General features: G+C 48.7%; 1 protein-coding gene across 1 annotated transcript in view; it reads left to right on the forward strand.

Annotated features, from left to right (window-relative positions):
* The window catches only part of CSMD2 (CUB and Sushi multiple domains 2), a 576,739-nt gene that overhangs the window by 440,927 nt on the left and 118,333 nt on the right, over positions 1-17,479 (forward strand). Inside the window, exons 29-32 of the mRNA XM_072974827.1 lie at positions 1,648-1,786; positions 5,504-5,691; positions 16,091-16,285; positions 16,764-16,880. Of these exons, the coding sequence (XP_072830928.1) occupies positions 1,648-1,786; positions 5,504-5,691; positions 16,091-16,285; positions 16,764-16,880 (639 nt within the window). The remainder of the gene's footprint in view (positions 1-1,647; positions 1,787-5,503; positions 5,692-16,090; positions 16,286-16,763; positions 16,881-17,479) is intronic.

Below are 17,479 nucleotides of genomic sequence, written 5' to 3' on the forward strand. Positions count from 1 at the left end.
TGGGGCTTCTCGCCCCCAGCCTTGGGGGAGGAACAGTCCTCTCCACCCCCACTGCCGCCAAGGATTCCAAGGCAGGGCAGAAGAATGGGGAAATGACGGACTTTGGGGCCAGATGGATGTGACTCTGGGCAAGATACTTGACCTCTCTGAGCCTCATTTCCTCCCTTCTAAGTCAGGAAGACGAATGCATAGCTCATGGGGCTGCCATGGGGTAGAAATGAGATAATGTATCTGAAATGCTGTACGTCGTGTCGGGGGCGTACGTTCATAGGGGCCACTGGAGTGTCTCTGGTACTCAGATTGGAACTTGGGGTATATTTTCCACAGGGGAAGAAACACACTTCTTAGGACAAGTCAGGTTTTATGTTCAGCCACAGGAGGGCTTTTATGGTCTGGTCTGAAGACCTACCATTTTGTAAAGAGACCCTGTTGGGGGCTGATCCAGCCTGCTACCCACACCCTGAGTAAAAGCTACAACCTGACGCAATAAAGCTCAGCTCTGGGACAAGCAAATGGCCGCTCTTAAGTTCAGTCTTGGATGGACCCTTGGCCCCCACCTCCACTTCCAGTCTTGGATTTTCTGTGGGCTCACTGCGGGCCTTACTCTCCCACCAACCTCCAATGATGACCCGTGGTCTTCAGACCAAGGCCTATTTATAGTCTCGGCCATCTTCTCATGATAACGGCCCCAGCTACCTCCAGCCCCCACTTTATCAGACCTTCATGTGACAGTGCAATAACCCAGCCGTTTGGGGGAGAACCAGACTCGGGACCTGGGAGGTGCCCTGGAGGGCTCTGGACGAGCAGGGTGCTCTGTCACCAGCCACCTTCCCCATCCCCGCCTGCTGGAAAGGCCTGTCATTTCAGGAGAGGAGGACCACCATGGGGGTTTGTAATATCTTCATGCAACTGAGGAACACATGCTCTCTTGGACAAAAGCCTTTTAGAAAATTGGAAGGTATCTGCAGCCCCAGGCAGGTGCCAAGAGCACTGGCAGTGTAGGAGGCCAGCCAGGCTTGGCAGGCGCACAGGATAGTCTTCTGCTCCTCCTGACATCGAGTGCACGGGAATTTGTGGTAAATAGCTGCAAAGCTCGCCTGGAAACTGGACATGAGGCAGTGGAAGGAGACCATATATTTCTTGTGTCTAAAAGCCGAGTGATGGCTCCAGGTACTGTCTGACTACTTACGGTATGCCAGATGCTTTAACAGATAGCTCCAAAATCTTTATGACCATCCTGTGAAAGAGGTGTTATCACTGCAGTAGAGGAAGGACATTGTGGTCCAGAGAAGTTAGGTAAATTCCCCAAGGTCACACAGCCAGGAAGTAGCAGAGCCAGGTATTTTGTTTTGGTTTTTTAATAATTTATTGAGGTGAAATTCACATGACATAAAATTAACCATGAGCAATGCAGTGGCATTTGTACCTTCCCTATATATATACCTCCTCCGTCTCGTTCCAGGCATTCCCATCACTTCAAGGTAAACCCTCACACCCTTTGCACTCCACCCTCCCTTTGGCCCCTAGAGCCAAGTTCTAATTTAGGTCCATCAGACCCGGTCCCTCCTCTGCTGTGCCTTACCAATACCCATGGAAAGGTGACCACGTGAAGGGGACAGTCTCACCCTTGTCATCCTCTCTCCTCAGCTCCCTGCGGGGGAGACCTAACGGGACCATCAGGAGTCATCCTGTCACCAAATTACCCAGAACCCTACCCACCGGGCAAGGAGTGTGACTGGAAGGTGACCGTCTCGCCAGACTACGTCATCGCCCTGGTATTTAACATGTATGTACCTTTCCCCTAGTGGGAGACGGAGGGTTCAGAGCAGCTAGGGTTGCAGACCCGGGTCTCCGGGTGAGTATACGCAGGTCTGCTGTAAGTCCAGGGGCGGTGACTTAGAAAAGGAGAGACACGGGCACTGATTGAACGTCTCCTGTGTGCCCAGCACTGTGCTCCGTGCTTTTACACGTATTGTTATCTGATTTAAGCCTTGTGCTCATTTAGGAAGTAGCTATTATTCTTTCTTTTTTTTTTTTAACCTCCAAAGATGCTAAGATTCAGAAAATAGGGCCTTGCCGGGTTCCTTTTCCCCTGCCCTTCTGAATTCTTCTCTGCTCTCACCCAGCTCCCCCATCACCCTCCCAGCCTAGGAACGGCTCAGGTGTCTCTCAGTTGCTCCCCCATCAAGCTTCTGCATCATCTCCCCAGTTTCTTTTAGACAAAAACTCCTCCAAAGAATTGTCTCTGCCTTCCTCACCTTCCTCACCTCCTGTCAACTCTCAGATCACTGAAATCTGTTTTTTGCCTCCACGGTTCCACTGGAAACCCCTCTGATAAAAGACACCCATGAACTCCTGATTGCCAAACCAAATAGAACTTTCCGTGTTTTACCTGACTGCACCTCTTGATCACCCCACCCCTCCTTCCCCTGCTTCTCTTGCTTTTGTGGAGTTACTTCCCTCTGGTTCTCCAGCTGCTTCTGTGACCTGCTTCCAGCCTTTGCCAGGCTCTGTCACCGGCCCCTTCTCTTCTCACCCATGCCTCCTTCCTGAACAAGTTCATCTACTCTGATGACTGCTCTCTCCTCTTGTAAACTCGAGACCCCACCCACCCACCCACCCTCCTGGACTTTCTTCTGGGCTGCAAACTCCTGTATCCCACTATCAGACATTCTCAGTCTGATGCCTGCAGGCTTCTCAAATACAACAATTACGAAACTAAGCGTACTGCTTCTCACCTCAGATGAGCTCTAGTCTAAGAATCGGGGCCTGGCACTATTGCCCACCTTCACTGCTTCTTCCGTGAGTGACCCAGGTGTGGGACCTCTGCTGCTTCTGCCTCCTCCTCTTTCCCCCTCTTCTCCGTCTTCCCAGCTCCTGTCTTGGTTGAAGCCCTCATTGTTTCCTATCTAAATTGCTGCTGTCGGCTCCAAACTGGTTCCTCTGCCCCATCTTGCCTTTTGTGCCAGTCTCGTCTTTAGCTACCTGCAGAGCGATGTTGTCACTGGAAAATGCTCAAATGTGCACCTCATTGTCTGTTTTCACATACAATCATGTACTGCTCAGCAATAAAAAGAAATGCACTACTGACTCGTGCAACAGCGTGGGTGACTGTCAAGCACATCAGACTGAGCCAAAGAAGACGGACACACAGGAGCACATAATGAATGATTCCACTGGTATGAAATTTCAGGATCAACAAAAGGAATCTATAAAACTAAAAATCAGTTCAGTGGTATCTTCTGTGGGGGGGAGACTGTTTGGGAGGGGGCACCTGGGAACTTTAGGGGCTGGTGGAAATATTCTGGGTCTTGATATACATGTGTCAAAACTGAGGGAGTGGTACACTTAAGAGCTGGTTGCTTCACAGTGTGGAAATTATACCTTGGTTTAAAAACGAAAAAAGAAAGAAAAAATCATAGAATTGATCTTTGAAGCCTATAATGGCTCCCCTCTTCTCTATAAATTAAGATCCAAATTGTTTGTTTGGGTTTTTTTGGTGGGGGGGTAGTTTGGTCCAGGCTTTTGAGTTTCCCAGGCAATCTGGCCCCTGCCTACCTCTTCACTCAGTTCCCCGCTATCCTTGCCCCACCCCTTCTAAGCCCTGAGCTCCAGCCAGACCGGCCTGCTCGCAGCTTCCTGCCTGCTTCGTGCCTCTGTCACTTTGCTTCTGCCGCTCCTTCCACGGCGACTTCCTCTTCCCTCCTTGTCCAGCCGCTAAGGGTCTTTCAATGTCCCAAGACAAGCTTCATTCCCATCCTCCCCGACAAACTTTGTGTTGTGTTCCCATCCACCTATACAGACTTGAGACTACTCTGTCGTCTTCATGCCTGTCATTCCTTCAGATCCATCACTGTCTTAAAGAAGGGGTGGTGTCTGACACACCCTCGTGTCCTGGGCACTTTGCACAGCACCCGGCATACTGCATGTTCTCAGATCCAATCTGATGATTGAAGGAAGGCAGGGGCAGATGGACAGCATTTCAGAAGTGACTGAACCATAATTTGTGACCCAAACTGACTCCCTCCCAAACCCTGCCCTGGTGACTTTGAAAGAGCAGATGAAGAAGCAGAATTATGGGGGCAGGAAGACCACACCACCCAGCAATGGTGGGGCGACCCTACAGCTGACACCTATGTGAGAAGGCCCTGTGTAGGAGGGAGGCCAGTGCATAATCTGGCTCCACCTCCAATCCCCCTAGACCCCCATCCTGCCAGCCCTGCCCAGTTTGTCCTAGGTATTTCATGGCCTCCTCTCTCCACCGTGTGTCTTAGCTAAAAGGTAGAACTGCCGTTTTGTTCTCAGTCCAACCAGACGGAGTATGTGAGTGTCCCAGCCCATGGCTGGGCTGCGAACGAGTTAGCGTCGGAACTCTATTCTCCACAGACTCATCTGCTTCTGTTGTTTCCATCTTCGCACCTTTGTTGGTATCATTGCCTTTGTCGGGTGTATCCCTAAGAGTGGAGTTGCTGCATCATAGGGCAGGCATGTGTTCAGGTCTAGTAAACACTGCGGAACAGCTTTCCAATTTACACTCCCCGCAGCGGGTGTGAGCGTTCCAGTGGCTCCGCACTCTTGCCAGTCCTTGGTATTTCCCGTCACTTTCACTCTAGCCGTTCCAAGGAGATGAGTTACACTCAAGAACTCTAATATTCAATGAGCTAAACTAAGACAGTTTTTTAATGGATTTTTTTCCTAGACTAGGGTCAGGATAGCTAAGCAGGAAGCACCAACATGGGTGCAGGGGTGGAGTGGTAGGAGGTCCTAAAGAGAACTGAGAACTGGCGGGGGCATAAAGGAAGGAAGCTAGGGTCCTCCGTGAGAGCAGCCCCCTCCCAGCCTGGGAATGGGTCCCCGGCGGGCTCTTTCCCCTCCGAGAAGGAGGTGCAGCAGAGCACAGTATAAAGAACCTCAGCGGCAGGTGAGAGACCTGGATTCTGGGCCTGCTCTGGCTTATCCCTCAGTGTGCAGAGCTGATAACTGACTTCCCTTCTGTGCGCAGTCTAGTGAATATGGACAACAATATTGTGGTAGAGTCATCCAACTTGCTAATAGACTAGATCTTAATTATTCCAACCACTGAGAAGAAATGGTAATTATGTGATGTGCTAGGGGTGCTAATTATTCCTACAGTGGCAATCCTATCACAATGTATAAATGTATCCAATCAACATGTTGTACACCTCAAATTTACACACCATGTCAAGTAGATTTCAATTAAAAAAATTTTTTTTTAAAGAGGGTATTAAGTTTTCAATTCCAGCCTTCTGGACACTGACTGGCTCCACTGCCTGAGCCTGCCTTATCCATCTTCTCTCCACCCCGACTGGGTGGTCATGGGGACTGCATCCTCTCCCTCCCCACCGGGAAGTCTTGGGGGCTGGGTGCCAGTGGGATGGAGGGTCTGCTGTCTGGGAGGCCCGGCCTTTGGTTGAGCCTGAGGCCCAGTACCAGCCTTTATTTGACCTTAGTGGGGTTGGGGCGGGATGTTTTTGTTCCCCAGCTTTAACTTGGAGCCTGGCTATGACTTCCTCCATATCTACGACGGACGGGACTCTCTCAGCCCCCTCATAGGAAGCTTCTACGGCTCCCAGCTCCCAGGCCGCATTGAGAGCAGCAGCAACAGCCTGTTCCTGGCCTTCCGCAGCGACGCTTCTGTGAGCAACGCCGGCTTCGTCATCGACTACACAGGTAAGGTCCCTGGTGGCGACGATGACCAAGGGCAGGGCCAGCCAGACCTGGTAGAGGGGAAGGCGTTGTGACATGAGGGGAGCATGGGACTGGATCACAGGGAGCCCACGCCAATCCTGACACCGCTGCCACCTGCGAGCACCTGGCTTCCTGCGGCCCTCTGGGTAGCTGGGTCCCTCACCCCCAGGTGCCCCGGGCCTGGAAGGACAGGGGCCAGCGTTCTTCTCACGCCTCATTTCTGTGCCCACATCACTATTCTTCACTGCCTTTTCTGTGAGCCTCATTCCTAGCCCTTCTCCAGTCTTGTAAGCTCAGCCCACACGATCAGCTAACATCTCCCGTGCATTTGCTGAGGCCTCTGATACGAGGCTCAATCTTCCTCTGTACCCCAAAGCCTCCTACCTCCTGGATAACTTCACCACCCAGGTGGAAGCCCACCCAGCTCCTGAGATCACAGTGCCTGGACCTCTGTCCCAAGGACACTCCTTGGCCATCCTCCGGCACCTTGTCACAGACTGCACACTTTCTGAGACTTCCTGATCACGTTTTCTCATCCCTCCAGCTGTCCCATTCTTTTAGTCTCATTCCACTTTTAGATGAATGAAGGCCAGCTGAATCATGTAGGGGTCAAGAGCAGGGGTCAGCAAATTTTTTCTTAAAGAACCAGACAGTAAATATTTAGGCTTGTAATCCATGCAATCTCTAACACAGTTACTCAGCACTGCTATTATAGCACAAAAACAGCCAAAGACAAAACATAAAGGAATGGGCGTGGCTGTGTTCCAATAAAAATCTGCTTACGAAAACAGGCTGTGGTCTCTACCCCGTCTAGAGCATAGACTGTCAGACCAGCTGGGTGCAGGGCCCATGTTTACTACTTAACGGTTGTGTGGCCTTGAGCAACTTATTTAACCTCTCAAAAAATCCGTTTCTTCGTCTATCAAATGATGGCAGACTAATTTCCTACAGAAGCAGCATCAGTGAGTCCAGGAATAAAGGCCTTGATCTGCAGCCTGGGCATTCCAGACATTCTCTAATGGTCAGATCATAGCAGCCCCAAGAAGAGTCCACACTCCACTTTGTTCTACTCTCTTATCCTCTTTTTGACCTCTTCTTCTCTAGGATCCCAGGCCCCATTAGCCAACTCCGAGCTCCATGTTTTGCTTGATTTGTGAGCTTGGCAAGTTATTATCCCCGGGAACCCATTTCTCCATCTATAAAATGGTGGTAATAATAGTTTTGTTGCAGAAGGTTAAAATTAAAAGATATTTTATACACAGAAATGACACAGATGAGGACGATGCCCAGTGTGTACTAAACACTCTGTAGATACTCTGGAGATGATCGATTTTGTTACTGCTCCTGCAGCCCAAGTTCACCCAGGCCTCGTCAGCCTGTGTGTACAAACGGGGTTACATTACCAGTTAAAATTAAGAAGTTCCTGGCTCGTGTCCCCCAGTCACATAGTGCAGGACCTCAGCAACCTTGTAAAGTCTCCCTTAATTAAATATTTGTGGCAACTCCCGGAAATATGTCACATGAGCTCACAAATAATCCCAATCCTAATTATAGTTCACTTAGCATCTGCCAACAGCCAGCACCGTCCTAAGCACTTTGCATCCATCATCACATCAAAATCCTCGTAACTCTTGATTGCCTGCTACTTATCAGATACAATTCTAGAAGGTGCTCAGTGTACAAGTTAAGGAATGTTTTGCCCACGATCATCTTTCCTCGTGAGGCTGGCCTGGGAAATGGATACTCTGCCATCTTCTCTTTCACCAGACACCCACCGTTCACCCACCAAACCTCCTGTACTCAGTCTCCACATGCTGATATCAGAACAAACTCGATCACATGTTGTGGACCCCAACAGAGGGCATGACTTAGACTCAGCCCGGGACCCCCATCACTCCACCCACCGCCATCCCCACGCCATGTTGTTGTCGTCGTCATCATCATCATCATTCTTATTATTCATCTCTTTAATCACTCTCTCATCCGTACTTTCAATTTTCCCATCCCCTGATTGCTCAACTGCACAAACCTAGCAAAACTGCCCCTTCTATTAAATTCACACTCAAGTGGCTGAGCACAGCCAGAAGTCACATAAACATGGCACTTGGAGCCCCTACAAGTGATATCTTTTACCTCCAGCCAAGGCTTAGCAGCAACCAGAGCCACATCTGACTCGTCCCACCTAGGTTTTCTACTTGATAGAGATTCCAAAATTTTCACCTCAAATATCACCACTTTCAGCCTTCTTATGCGATGATTGCATTTCACCATCCCTGGATACAGTAGCTGCTGGGTAGAAATTTCCTCAGCTTCCTCCCAGTCACCTTGTTCATGGCAGCCTGGCTGTGACCACCTCACCCCCAGATCTTCACGAATCCACGTGCTGGAGCCATACTTCCAGGTCCTGTTCCCCAAAGAAGCCCCTTGCACTGTCAGCTGTTGACCCAAGACCATCTCTAGAGGGGTCCTCAGATCTAAAACACAACCCCAGGGAATAAGGCCATCTGAGCCAGCCAAGCAGCTGAAGGAGGCCAGTTGCTGGAGAGTAGGAATAGGGGGGCACAGCCCAACCATGCACCCTCCACTGCCTTATGAGGGTGCATGGTGCAAGTACCAAGAGAAATGTGTCCGTTGGGGTGAGAGATATCTGGTGAGACCTGGGGCTGCCTTCCTGCCTTCTCAGTTTGCACACCTCCTAACACGAGTCACCCCTCTACTCTGTCCCCAGCCTCTGGTCAGGCAGCCCATTTGGTGGAACCCAGGAACACCCTGTCTTTCCCCATGGTCTCCTTCTCTGTATCTCAGGATCCCTGGATTCCTGGAATAGGTCTCCCCTACTGCCAGATCCCAGGACCTTGACAGTATTCCCCCTTGTTCAGGGTCTATGTAGGGGAGACCACCACCACTTACTACCTATATGGCCTTAAACAAGTTGCATAACTTCTCTCAGCATCACTTCCTCATCTGTCGAAGAGGGGCAGTGACACTGTATGGAGGGGTTGTGAGGACTGGTAAATGGGCACAACACCTACCAGCGCCCCAGTGCCAGGAGGCCGCTGACACATGCTTTGTTTCACCCTCTTCCATTTCATTGCCTTTTTTCGTGTGAGATGGATGTTTCATCTGATCTGACCTTGTTAGGAAGGGAGAACCTCTCTTTGTGGGGCTAGGCTGATAGAATGAATACACATTCTTTTCTGTCTATGGGAGATAGAAAGTGCAAATATGATATTTTATTCACATATCTGTGTGGGCGTGGGGGTTACGTATAACATGAGTATTTGTGATGTGTACGGATGTGTGTCCTATATACCTCTCCAGTCCATGGTAAAAGAACTGAGACACTACACTCTGTGAGTCCTTGGAACACCTTAGATTGAGAAGTTGCCCACTGAGGACTTGCACGTGGAGAGAGGCCTGGATTCTTAGGAAGAGCGTAATTGGCCTCATCTATCTGGAAGCCATCTTCTGTCCAAAGGCAGAATACTGTCTTTTGAGAGATCCAAGGTTCCACTAATGCTGAGCTTCTGGCTCTCCTAGGAGCTGTGGCTCCAGGGTTCTGCTTTGGGAGGTGAGAGGACCCACCTGGAGAGATTTTGCCAGACTCCACTGGGCTGAGCCCAGTGAAAACCTCCTCTGACCCAGGTCAGCCCTCCTCTGACCCAGGGCAGGCAGACCAGGAGCCTTTCCCCATGTCCTGCCAACTTGCCAAGGAGGAAGCAGAAACAGTTTGGTTGCATCTTAGTGAGGGATCATTTAGTTCAACTCAAGAAACTCACTCAGACCAATGTAAGCAGAAAAGGGGGTAATTTATTATAAAAATGTGAAAAACAGAAACACTCAAACCAACTTGAGACAAAAAGGAGTCTTTATTATAAGAAAACAACTAACAGCCAAGCTGGTTCAAACTAAAAAGCATTCTGTATTTTAACCATATAGATGATAAAAACTCACTCTAACTTAAAACCAAAAAGAATACCTTTTTTATTTTAATATTTTTATTCTTTTTTTATGAAATATAGTCAACTTACAATCTTAGTTTCAGGTGTACAGTAAAGTGATTCAGTTATACATATACACATATTATTTTTTCAGTTTCTCTTCCATTATGGCCATCACAAGAAATTGAATATATGAATACACTTTTAGAACATGAGAGTCCAAGGGCAGGATTCATGACCTCCCAAGGGAATTACAATCAGGTTGGGAGAACTGGAGGTTGAAATTCCCCTCCTCCATCTCCAGGACCACTTGGTCTCCGCCACGCTCCTCTCTGAGTCCTGGCTACATTCTCCTCCCTCTGCAGACCAATTTTCATTGCTTCTCCATTCTCCTAGGACAAGTAAGGCTGCCTCAGCCTTGGCTTTGTGTCACTTCCCAGTTTGTATCCCAGTTCCAAATCCCAGAGGACCATTAGATTGACCAGGCTTAAGTCAGGTGTCCACTGAGCAGTGCTATGGAATTAGGCTTTTGCATAAGAGGCAAGGGCAGATCAGGCATTTTTATTCATTGGTTCATTCATTAATATTTATTGAGTACCTGCTATGGGCCAGACACTGTTAAAGAGTCTGAAAACAGAGCAGGGAACAAAACAATGTCCCAGCCTCCATGGAGTTCACATCCTAGACTGACAGACATTTCTACCACAGATGGGATGTTGGAGGCCCACCTAATCGTAAGGCAAAGATGGGTGGGTTTATAGGTGTCTTGGTTCAGTTGCTCCTGTACTGTCTTAGTCATCTCTGAGCAGGCCTGCTAAGAGCTGATTCTGAATGCAATCCTGTCAATTGTGGATTCCTCTTAGACCATGCTCTGGGGCACTTCTCATTGGAATTGAGCCTCCGGGGTAGTTTTGCCCTCTGCTAGAAGGGTGCAAAGGGGATGAGGAGGATCCAGTCCTTTGAACATAATTATTAAAAATGAGTCCCAGGGAAGTTTATTATGTTTCCCCAGGCCAGAGAAATCAGCAGAATGCAAGGCCAGTGGGGGATGGGGACCTTTATTCACATCTTCCAGCAGGTGTGGTGGCCTCCTCCTGGGCAGGGACAGGCTAGGACATCCATGCACCTGTGTAGGAATCATTCATTTATCCAAAAAGTGCTTACTGAGCTCCTACTTCATGCCACGGCCTGTGCTGGATGTGGAAGGTGCAGCAGTGAGCAAAAGGGTCATGGCCCCGCCCCTTAGGTAACATAAAGGTGAGAAGAGAAACAGACAATAAATAAGCAGACAAGCAAGAAGCAAGAAGCATGAGAAGATAGGAAAGAGCCAACTACTCTGAGGAAGAGGAATGGGGCGCCCCCTTCAGGATGGTAGTTGATGAAAGTGAAGGCCTCACCAAGCAGGTAATGTGAACAGAGACCTAGAGGTTGAGAGGAAGCCCCCTGTGTAAGAGCAGGAGTGGGAAGGGCTTCAGACAGAGGGGTGAAGAGTTCAGAGCAGGTGTTAGACAATCTGAAATAACCCAGGAAAGGCCAAAGTGAGTCAACTTTTACCAGAAGGTGCTAAAAAGTACCTGTTTTCTCTTTCAAGCCCTTGGAAATAACCCTGTAGGCTAAGGAGTCATCACCAGATTTCCCCATCTGCTCCCCGCCACCATCACCACCGCCACCACTCATCTCTGCCATGGTCTTCCCTTCAACATTCAAAATGGAAACCTCGTCATTGACACTGATTTCAAAAGTCACGTGTGTTTGTTGGAAAAATTCAAATACAGAAGATGTACTCTAAAAACTTAACATCTCCCCATAAAACATCTCCCCTGAAACAAAATATCTCCCCTGAAGTGCCAATACTAATGGTTTGTTATCTCATTCCAGGCATTTTATGTAAAGTAATGTAAAACCCATACCTGAGGTCAGGCTGAGCAGGCCAGATGGTCTCTGTTGCCGTCAGTTCTGCTGTTGTAACAAAATAGCCATAGACAATATGTAAACAAATGAGCGTTCCAATAAAACTTTATTTACAAAAACAGGCAGCAAGTCAATGGACTGTAGTTTGCAGATCCCTGTTCTATATGAATGGGAATCACTCCATATATACTAATCTGCAGCATGGATTGGATTTTTTCTTTTTTCTTTTCTTTTTTTTTTTTTTTTTTTTGCTTTGTTTTGGGCTTTGCCCGACAATAGATCTTAGCCATCTTTCAATATCAATATTTGAAGACTTTTGCCATTCTTTTTAAAGGTTGCTTGTATTTCACTGAGTGGCTCTAATCCAACCTTTTTAACCAGTTCCTTACCGTTTGGGTTGTTGCTTTCACTATTAGTGTTTGGAAATGGGCCTTATCAACCAGGACAAAGAGAATCTGGTTCTTTTAATTTTCCCATTTGAGTGCTTAGGGTTAATTTATTATTATCATGATACTGTTCTAGTCATTTAGTTTTATCATCCACAGCTGAGCTCTGGTTTAGCCAACTGAAGACCTGGTTTTGGTCTTAATTCTATCTCTTAATAATTGAATGGTTTGGAAAACTCATTTAGCCTCTCTGATCAACATATTTCTCATCTCTAATCTGAACAGGAGCATACCTGGCCCTGCCTGCTGCAGAGGCTATTGTGAGACACAAATAAGATAACAGATTGGAAAGTGCTTTGCGAATTATGAAGTGATCTTCCTGTGTCTAGGCCCATTATCATCATCATTATCCCTGCCACTGTTACTAATGTGATCATGCCTGGCAGGATGAGCTCGTCTTGCTCTGATATGTGAGGACTGGTAGAAGAGAATCTATAGGTGGAATCATTGAGGTGGTTGTTCATTTTCTAAGCCCAGAGGTGTTCAGCCAATCAAGTCAGCATCCATTTCCTAAGCCCCTCTTATGTGCCCAGTAAGGCCAGCCCTAGTGCCAAGTTCTGTGCCAGTTGCCAGAGTTATGAGAAGAACAAGTGATTGATCCCTGTCAACTAGGGGTTCAGAACCCACTGGAAAGAAATAGACTTACCCACTTACCAACCAAGATAATGTCATACGTGCTATAATCAAGAAAAGAAAAACACTGGATGAACCTAGAGATTATCATGCTAAGTGAAGTAAGTCAGACAGAGAAAGACAAATATCAGATGATAGCACTTATATGTGGAATCTAAAAACAGATACAAGTGAACCTATTTACAAGACAGAAATAGACTCACAGACATAGAAAACAAATTTATAGTTACCAAAGGGGGAATTGGCAGGGAGGCATAAATTAGGAGCTTCAAATTAACAGATACACACTGCTATATATAAAATAGATGAACAACAAGGACCTCCTATATAGCACAGGGAACTATATTCAATATCTTATAATAACCTATAATGGAAAAGAATCGGAAAAAAGAGTATGTGTGTATACACACACACACACACGCACGCACACATACACATACATATATATGTATAACTGAATCACTTTGCTGTACTCTTGAAACTAACATGACATTGTAAATCAACTACACTTCAATAAAAAAAAAAAGATAGATGAAGAAGAAAAAGAAAAGAAAAATCAAATTCTACCAGAGAGAAGGCAGCGTTCAGGACACTTGCTCAGAGAGGTTAGCCTTGAAAAGCATAGGAGTTTGTCACATGGGAGGAAAGAGACGGGAGGATACGGGAGGAAAGGACTTTCTGAAACAGTGTGAAGTTCTGGGCAGACATACCCAGCTGGGTATGCCAGTGCAGCCATCACCCAAAAGCACAGTTGTTAATATGAAGTCAAAGTCTATTCTTCTGGGCTGCTGGAGGACTCCCCCTAGGCCCCTTTTGACTTTCTGCTCTACCGTGCTACACGGCTCCCATCCTCAAGGTTATCTCAGGATCCAGAGTGGCAACTGGAGTTCCAGCCATCATGTCTAAGCTCCAAATTGCACGGAGGAAGGAAGGAAAGAAGGAAGGTCAATGAGCATTCTCTCAGCTGGGTCACCTTCCCTTAAGCAGAATTTCTAGAAGCCCCTCATGTATCCATTTAAGAAATATTTATTGAGCATCTGTCATATGCCAGGCCCTGGACACAAGAGTGAACCAAGCTGGGGAACTGCTGTCATGGAACTTACATACTAGAGGAGGGACATAGAAAAACATAAGGTAACTATATGGTGCATGAGATAGTAATGACCACAGTGCAAAGAAAGCAGAGAAGGGTGGTGGGGAGTGTTGGGGAGAGGACAATTTTAGAGAGCTGGTCAGGAATGTATCAATGAGAAAGAGACAGTGAACTACTGAACTAAGTCCTGAAAGGTGAAAAGGGAGCCATGTGGATGGGTGGATGTTCTGTACACAGAGGCCAAGGTGATTGGAGCAAAGTTAGCAAAGGAACAATAGCAGTCAAGGTCACAGAGGGAAGACTGGAGCCTAACATGCAGAGCTTTGTAGACTTGTAAGGATTTTGGCTTTTACTCTGAGTTAGATGGAAGGCAGTCATCTGACCTGACCATGTTTACATCTCTTTGACCAGATCAGCTGCCTGGGAGGTTGGAAGGTGTAGATATTAGTTGGTATCTTGATACTCTGGGTGGAATCCAGTTCCATTATTTAAGGACAAAGGGAGGAAGGAATAGATATTGACAACTTGCTCTGCCTCTTATGAGCTGTGTGAAATTGGTTCTAAGTTGCTTAATTTTTCTGAATTTCAAATAAGCTTTGGCTCACTCTGAATTTATAAAAAAAAGACAGATGGAATATAAGATGTGGTGACACGTATCTCTGCAGTTCACAAATGGGCCACCCGGTGGTCAGTTGCATTCTGGCCAGAGCCACTGAGCTCTGGGGGAGGATAGATTTGGTGTTGGGGCCAAGGCAACACACCACAGGGCACAAGAAGAAAACCCTGAGGTGTCCACTGCTAGGTGAGGGACCATCTTCTGGGTCCAACTTGAGTTTAAATTGAGTAATGTATCTGGGACTGCCCCCTCCCCCAAGCTATAGGCAAAGACAACGAGCAGGGCCTTCATAAGGGCTCAGATGCAAGAGTGGCTAGGCTTGGCTGGATCACAGACTCTCAGGGTCCCGTCCCATCAGTCAACAGGCTGATCAGCAGCTGAACGATACCTTCAAGCTGTGACTGCCTCTTGTACAGGTAACTTAAAGTTACCCAGGTGACAAGGGCAGCCCTCAGCAAAATTCCTCCTGAGCTCCTCATCTCTGAACTCTGATCCATCTTCTGTTCCGGGTCTATCCTCCTTGAATCTGCTCTTTGAATTTCTGGTTCCTTCTGCAAGGGCTGTCGGCACCTCTTGGTGAATCCCCATCCCTAGACTCCTCCGTGGTGTAGCCCCCAGGATTCCAGTGGAACCCTGACACTCCGTTGCGTTTTCCTGATACTGGCCACCCTCGGCTGTGTCCTGATTGCCCAGCCCTGATGACAGGCTTCTCGACCATCAGTGCTTCTGGAACAAGGAGGATGAGGAAAGGCGACCGTGGATGGAAGTGAACATCGGCTCCCAAGATCTGTTAAGAATTTCCAGCTGCTGGTGAGGGAGGCTGTGGAGTGCCTTCCTCCATAGATCCGGGGCCCAGACGAATATTCTCCGTGGCTCAGGAAGCATCAAGTTCACTCTTGTCCAGTGCAGAGGGACAGAGTGGATGCCTATTAGAAACATCCATGATACGCCTGATTGGGAAGACGTATGAGCTTCAGTAATCAAATGGAAAAATACTGCTGTTTTAATAAACCAGCCAGCACTCAATACCCCCAATGCAAAGCCCTGGAAAACTGTATTGGAGACCTGGACTTATCCCAGAGGCTGAAGTGGTTGTCCTACTTTCCTCCTAAGTTGTAATATCGGTACCCATACACTCAGAAGTGCCTGCAAGGTATGGATATGACGGCCTGCAAAGCCAGTGCCAGCTCCTCCTACCCAGCCAGCAGCACTGCTGTCGGTGAAAGGAAGAGATGAGGAGAAGTCATCTACGAAAGTGGCCCCGCTTCCCCCACGGAGACAGAAGACCAGGAGGCTGCCCTGATGGGTGCAGGGGTCAGAGATGGGCAAAGGGGTGGATTGTGCCCAAGCATGGAGACTTGGTCACGACTGAGATACAATCCCAGGACTGTCAGCTTCCGCCAGTCAGAGCAGGTCCTGCCTCCCCAGGGAGGAGTGAATCAGGGGGCAGAGAGGGCCTCAAAGGTCTAGCTGCCATACTCCCCTTTTCAGGTCAGAGCAAGAATGTGGGGACTAGAAGGGAAATATCACTCTCCAACATGACTTCCAGCCCTAGGTTTCTAACCAGAGTTACAGAGGTTTCCAGACCTGAGGACCATCAGTCCCAAATCCCCACGTGTTCTGTGGCTAATGAGAAGCAGGGTCTCCCCATAGGCGCTGTGCCCTGGAATTAGGTCACTAATGAGCAATCTGTGTGTGTGTGTGTGTGTGTGTGTGTGTGTTTATTGTTCTTTTTCTCCAGAAAACCCACGGGAGTCATGTTTCGATCCTGGTTCCATCAAGAACGGCACGCGAGTAGGATCCGACCTGAAGCTGGGCTCCTCTATCACCTACTACTGCCATGGGGGCTATGAGGTGGAGGGCTCGTCCACCCTGAGCTGCATCCTGGGGCCCGATGGGAAGCCCGTGTGGAACCATCCCCGGCCAGTGTGCACAGGTGGTGGGGCCGGGGCTGGGGCGGAGGGGGCGAGGGCATGCCAGGGGCAGGAGGGGCTGTCGGCGAGGGGAAGGTGGGGCGGGACATGGTCCTCTAAGGAGGGCTCCTTGGGTGAATGAGAATGGCTGGGAACTCACCAGGTGTACCCGTCCCTGAAAATGGGGCATCTCTCCCAGATCACATAGTATCCCCAGTCCCACTCAAATCGATGTCCTCCACAGTGGCTCCCAGACATGCCAGCAGCCCACAGCAGGGAGATGGGAGTTTAAAGGTGACCCTGAGATTGTTCCTTGACCTAGGGAAAGTCTCCAAGAGTTCAGATGTGTACAACTAAGGCCAGCGGGGTGGGCTGACTCCAAGGGCATCTGGGTCAGCTACAGGAGCCGGAAGCTCAGGCTGGGAGTGAGCAGAGTGGAGGATGGGCAGCTGATGAGAGGCCCACAGGGTCACCTGGCCCTCTACCTGATTTCTCTTTCAGCCCCCTGCGGAGGACAGCATGAGGGTTCAGATGGCGTGGTCTTGTCCCCCAACTACCCCCAGAACTACACCAGTGGACAGATCTGCCTGTATTTTGTCACTGTGCCCAAGGACTATGGTATGGTTTTGGTTTTTTTTTAATGTTTGTTCATTTATGTTTTCTGACTCCTTCCAGTTCCCTAGGCCCTTCCCAATCATGTCCCAGTTCCACTCCCAACTTATCCAGTCCTGTGGTGGAAATGGGCAGGCAGCCTCCCGCACACACAGCTGAGCGCGGATGCCGTGAAGTGGGCTGTAGAACACACTCCTGACACACCAGGGAGGGAGCGCGCTAGTGAGACCCCCTGAAGCCAAGGGCTGGGTGGCTAGTGAAGAACCAGGCAGGATGGGCGAAGGAGGGGTGCGCTAAGGGCTACCCAGCACAGCCTGCGTCTGAAAGAGAGGTGCTGCAGACCCCGGCCAGCCAACCGGGACCCAGGGCGGGCAGCCGAGGGGCAGGACGAAGGGAAGGAGTGCGATGGAGCTGGGCTCAAAAGTACAGGTGAGGGAGCTGGGAGCCGCATCACACATCTTACATCCCATGTGAGAGCCAGAGCCTGGTCCCGCAGCGGTCGGTAGGATGAGCAAGAGAGAAGGGAGGCCCTAGAGGTTATCATATTAAGTGAAGTAAGTCAGGCAGAGAAAGACTAGTATCATATGATATCACTTATGTGTGGA

The sequence above is a fragment of the Vicugna pacos genome, chromosome 13, assembly GCF_048564905.1.
Source record: "Vicugna pacos chromosome 13, VicPac4, whole genome shotgun sequence".
Taxonomy (NCBI): Eukaryota; Metazoa; Chordata; class Mammalia; order Artiodactyla; family Camelidae; genus Vicugna; species Vicugna pacos.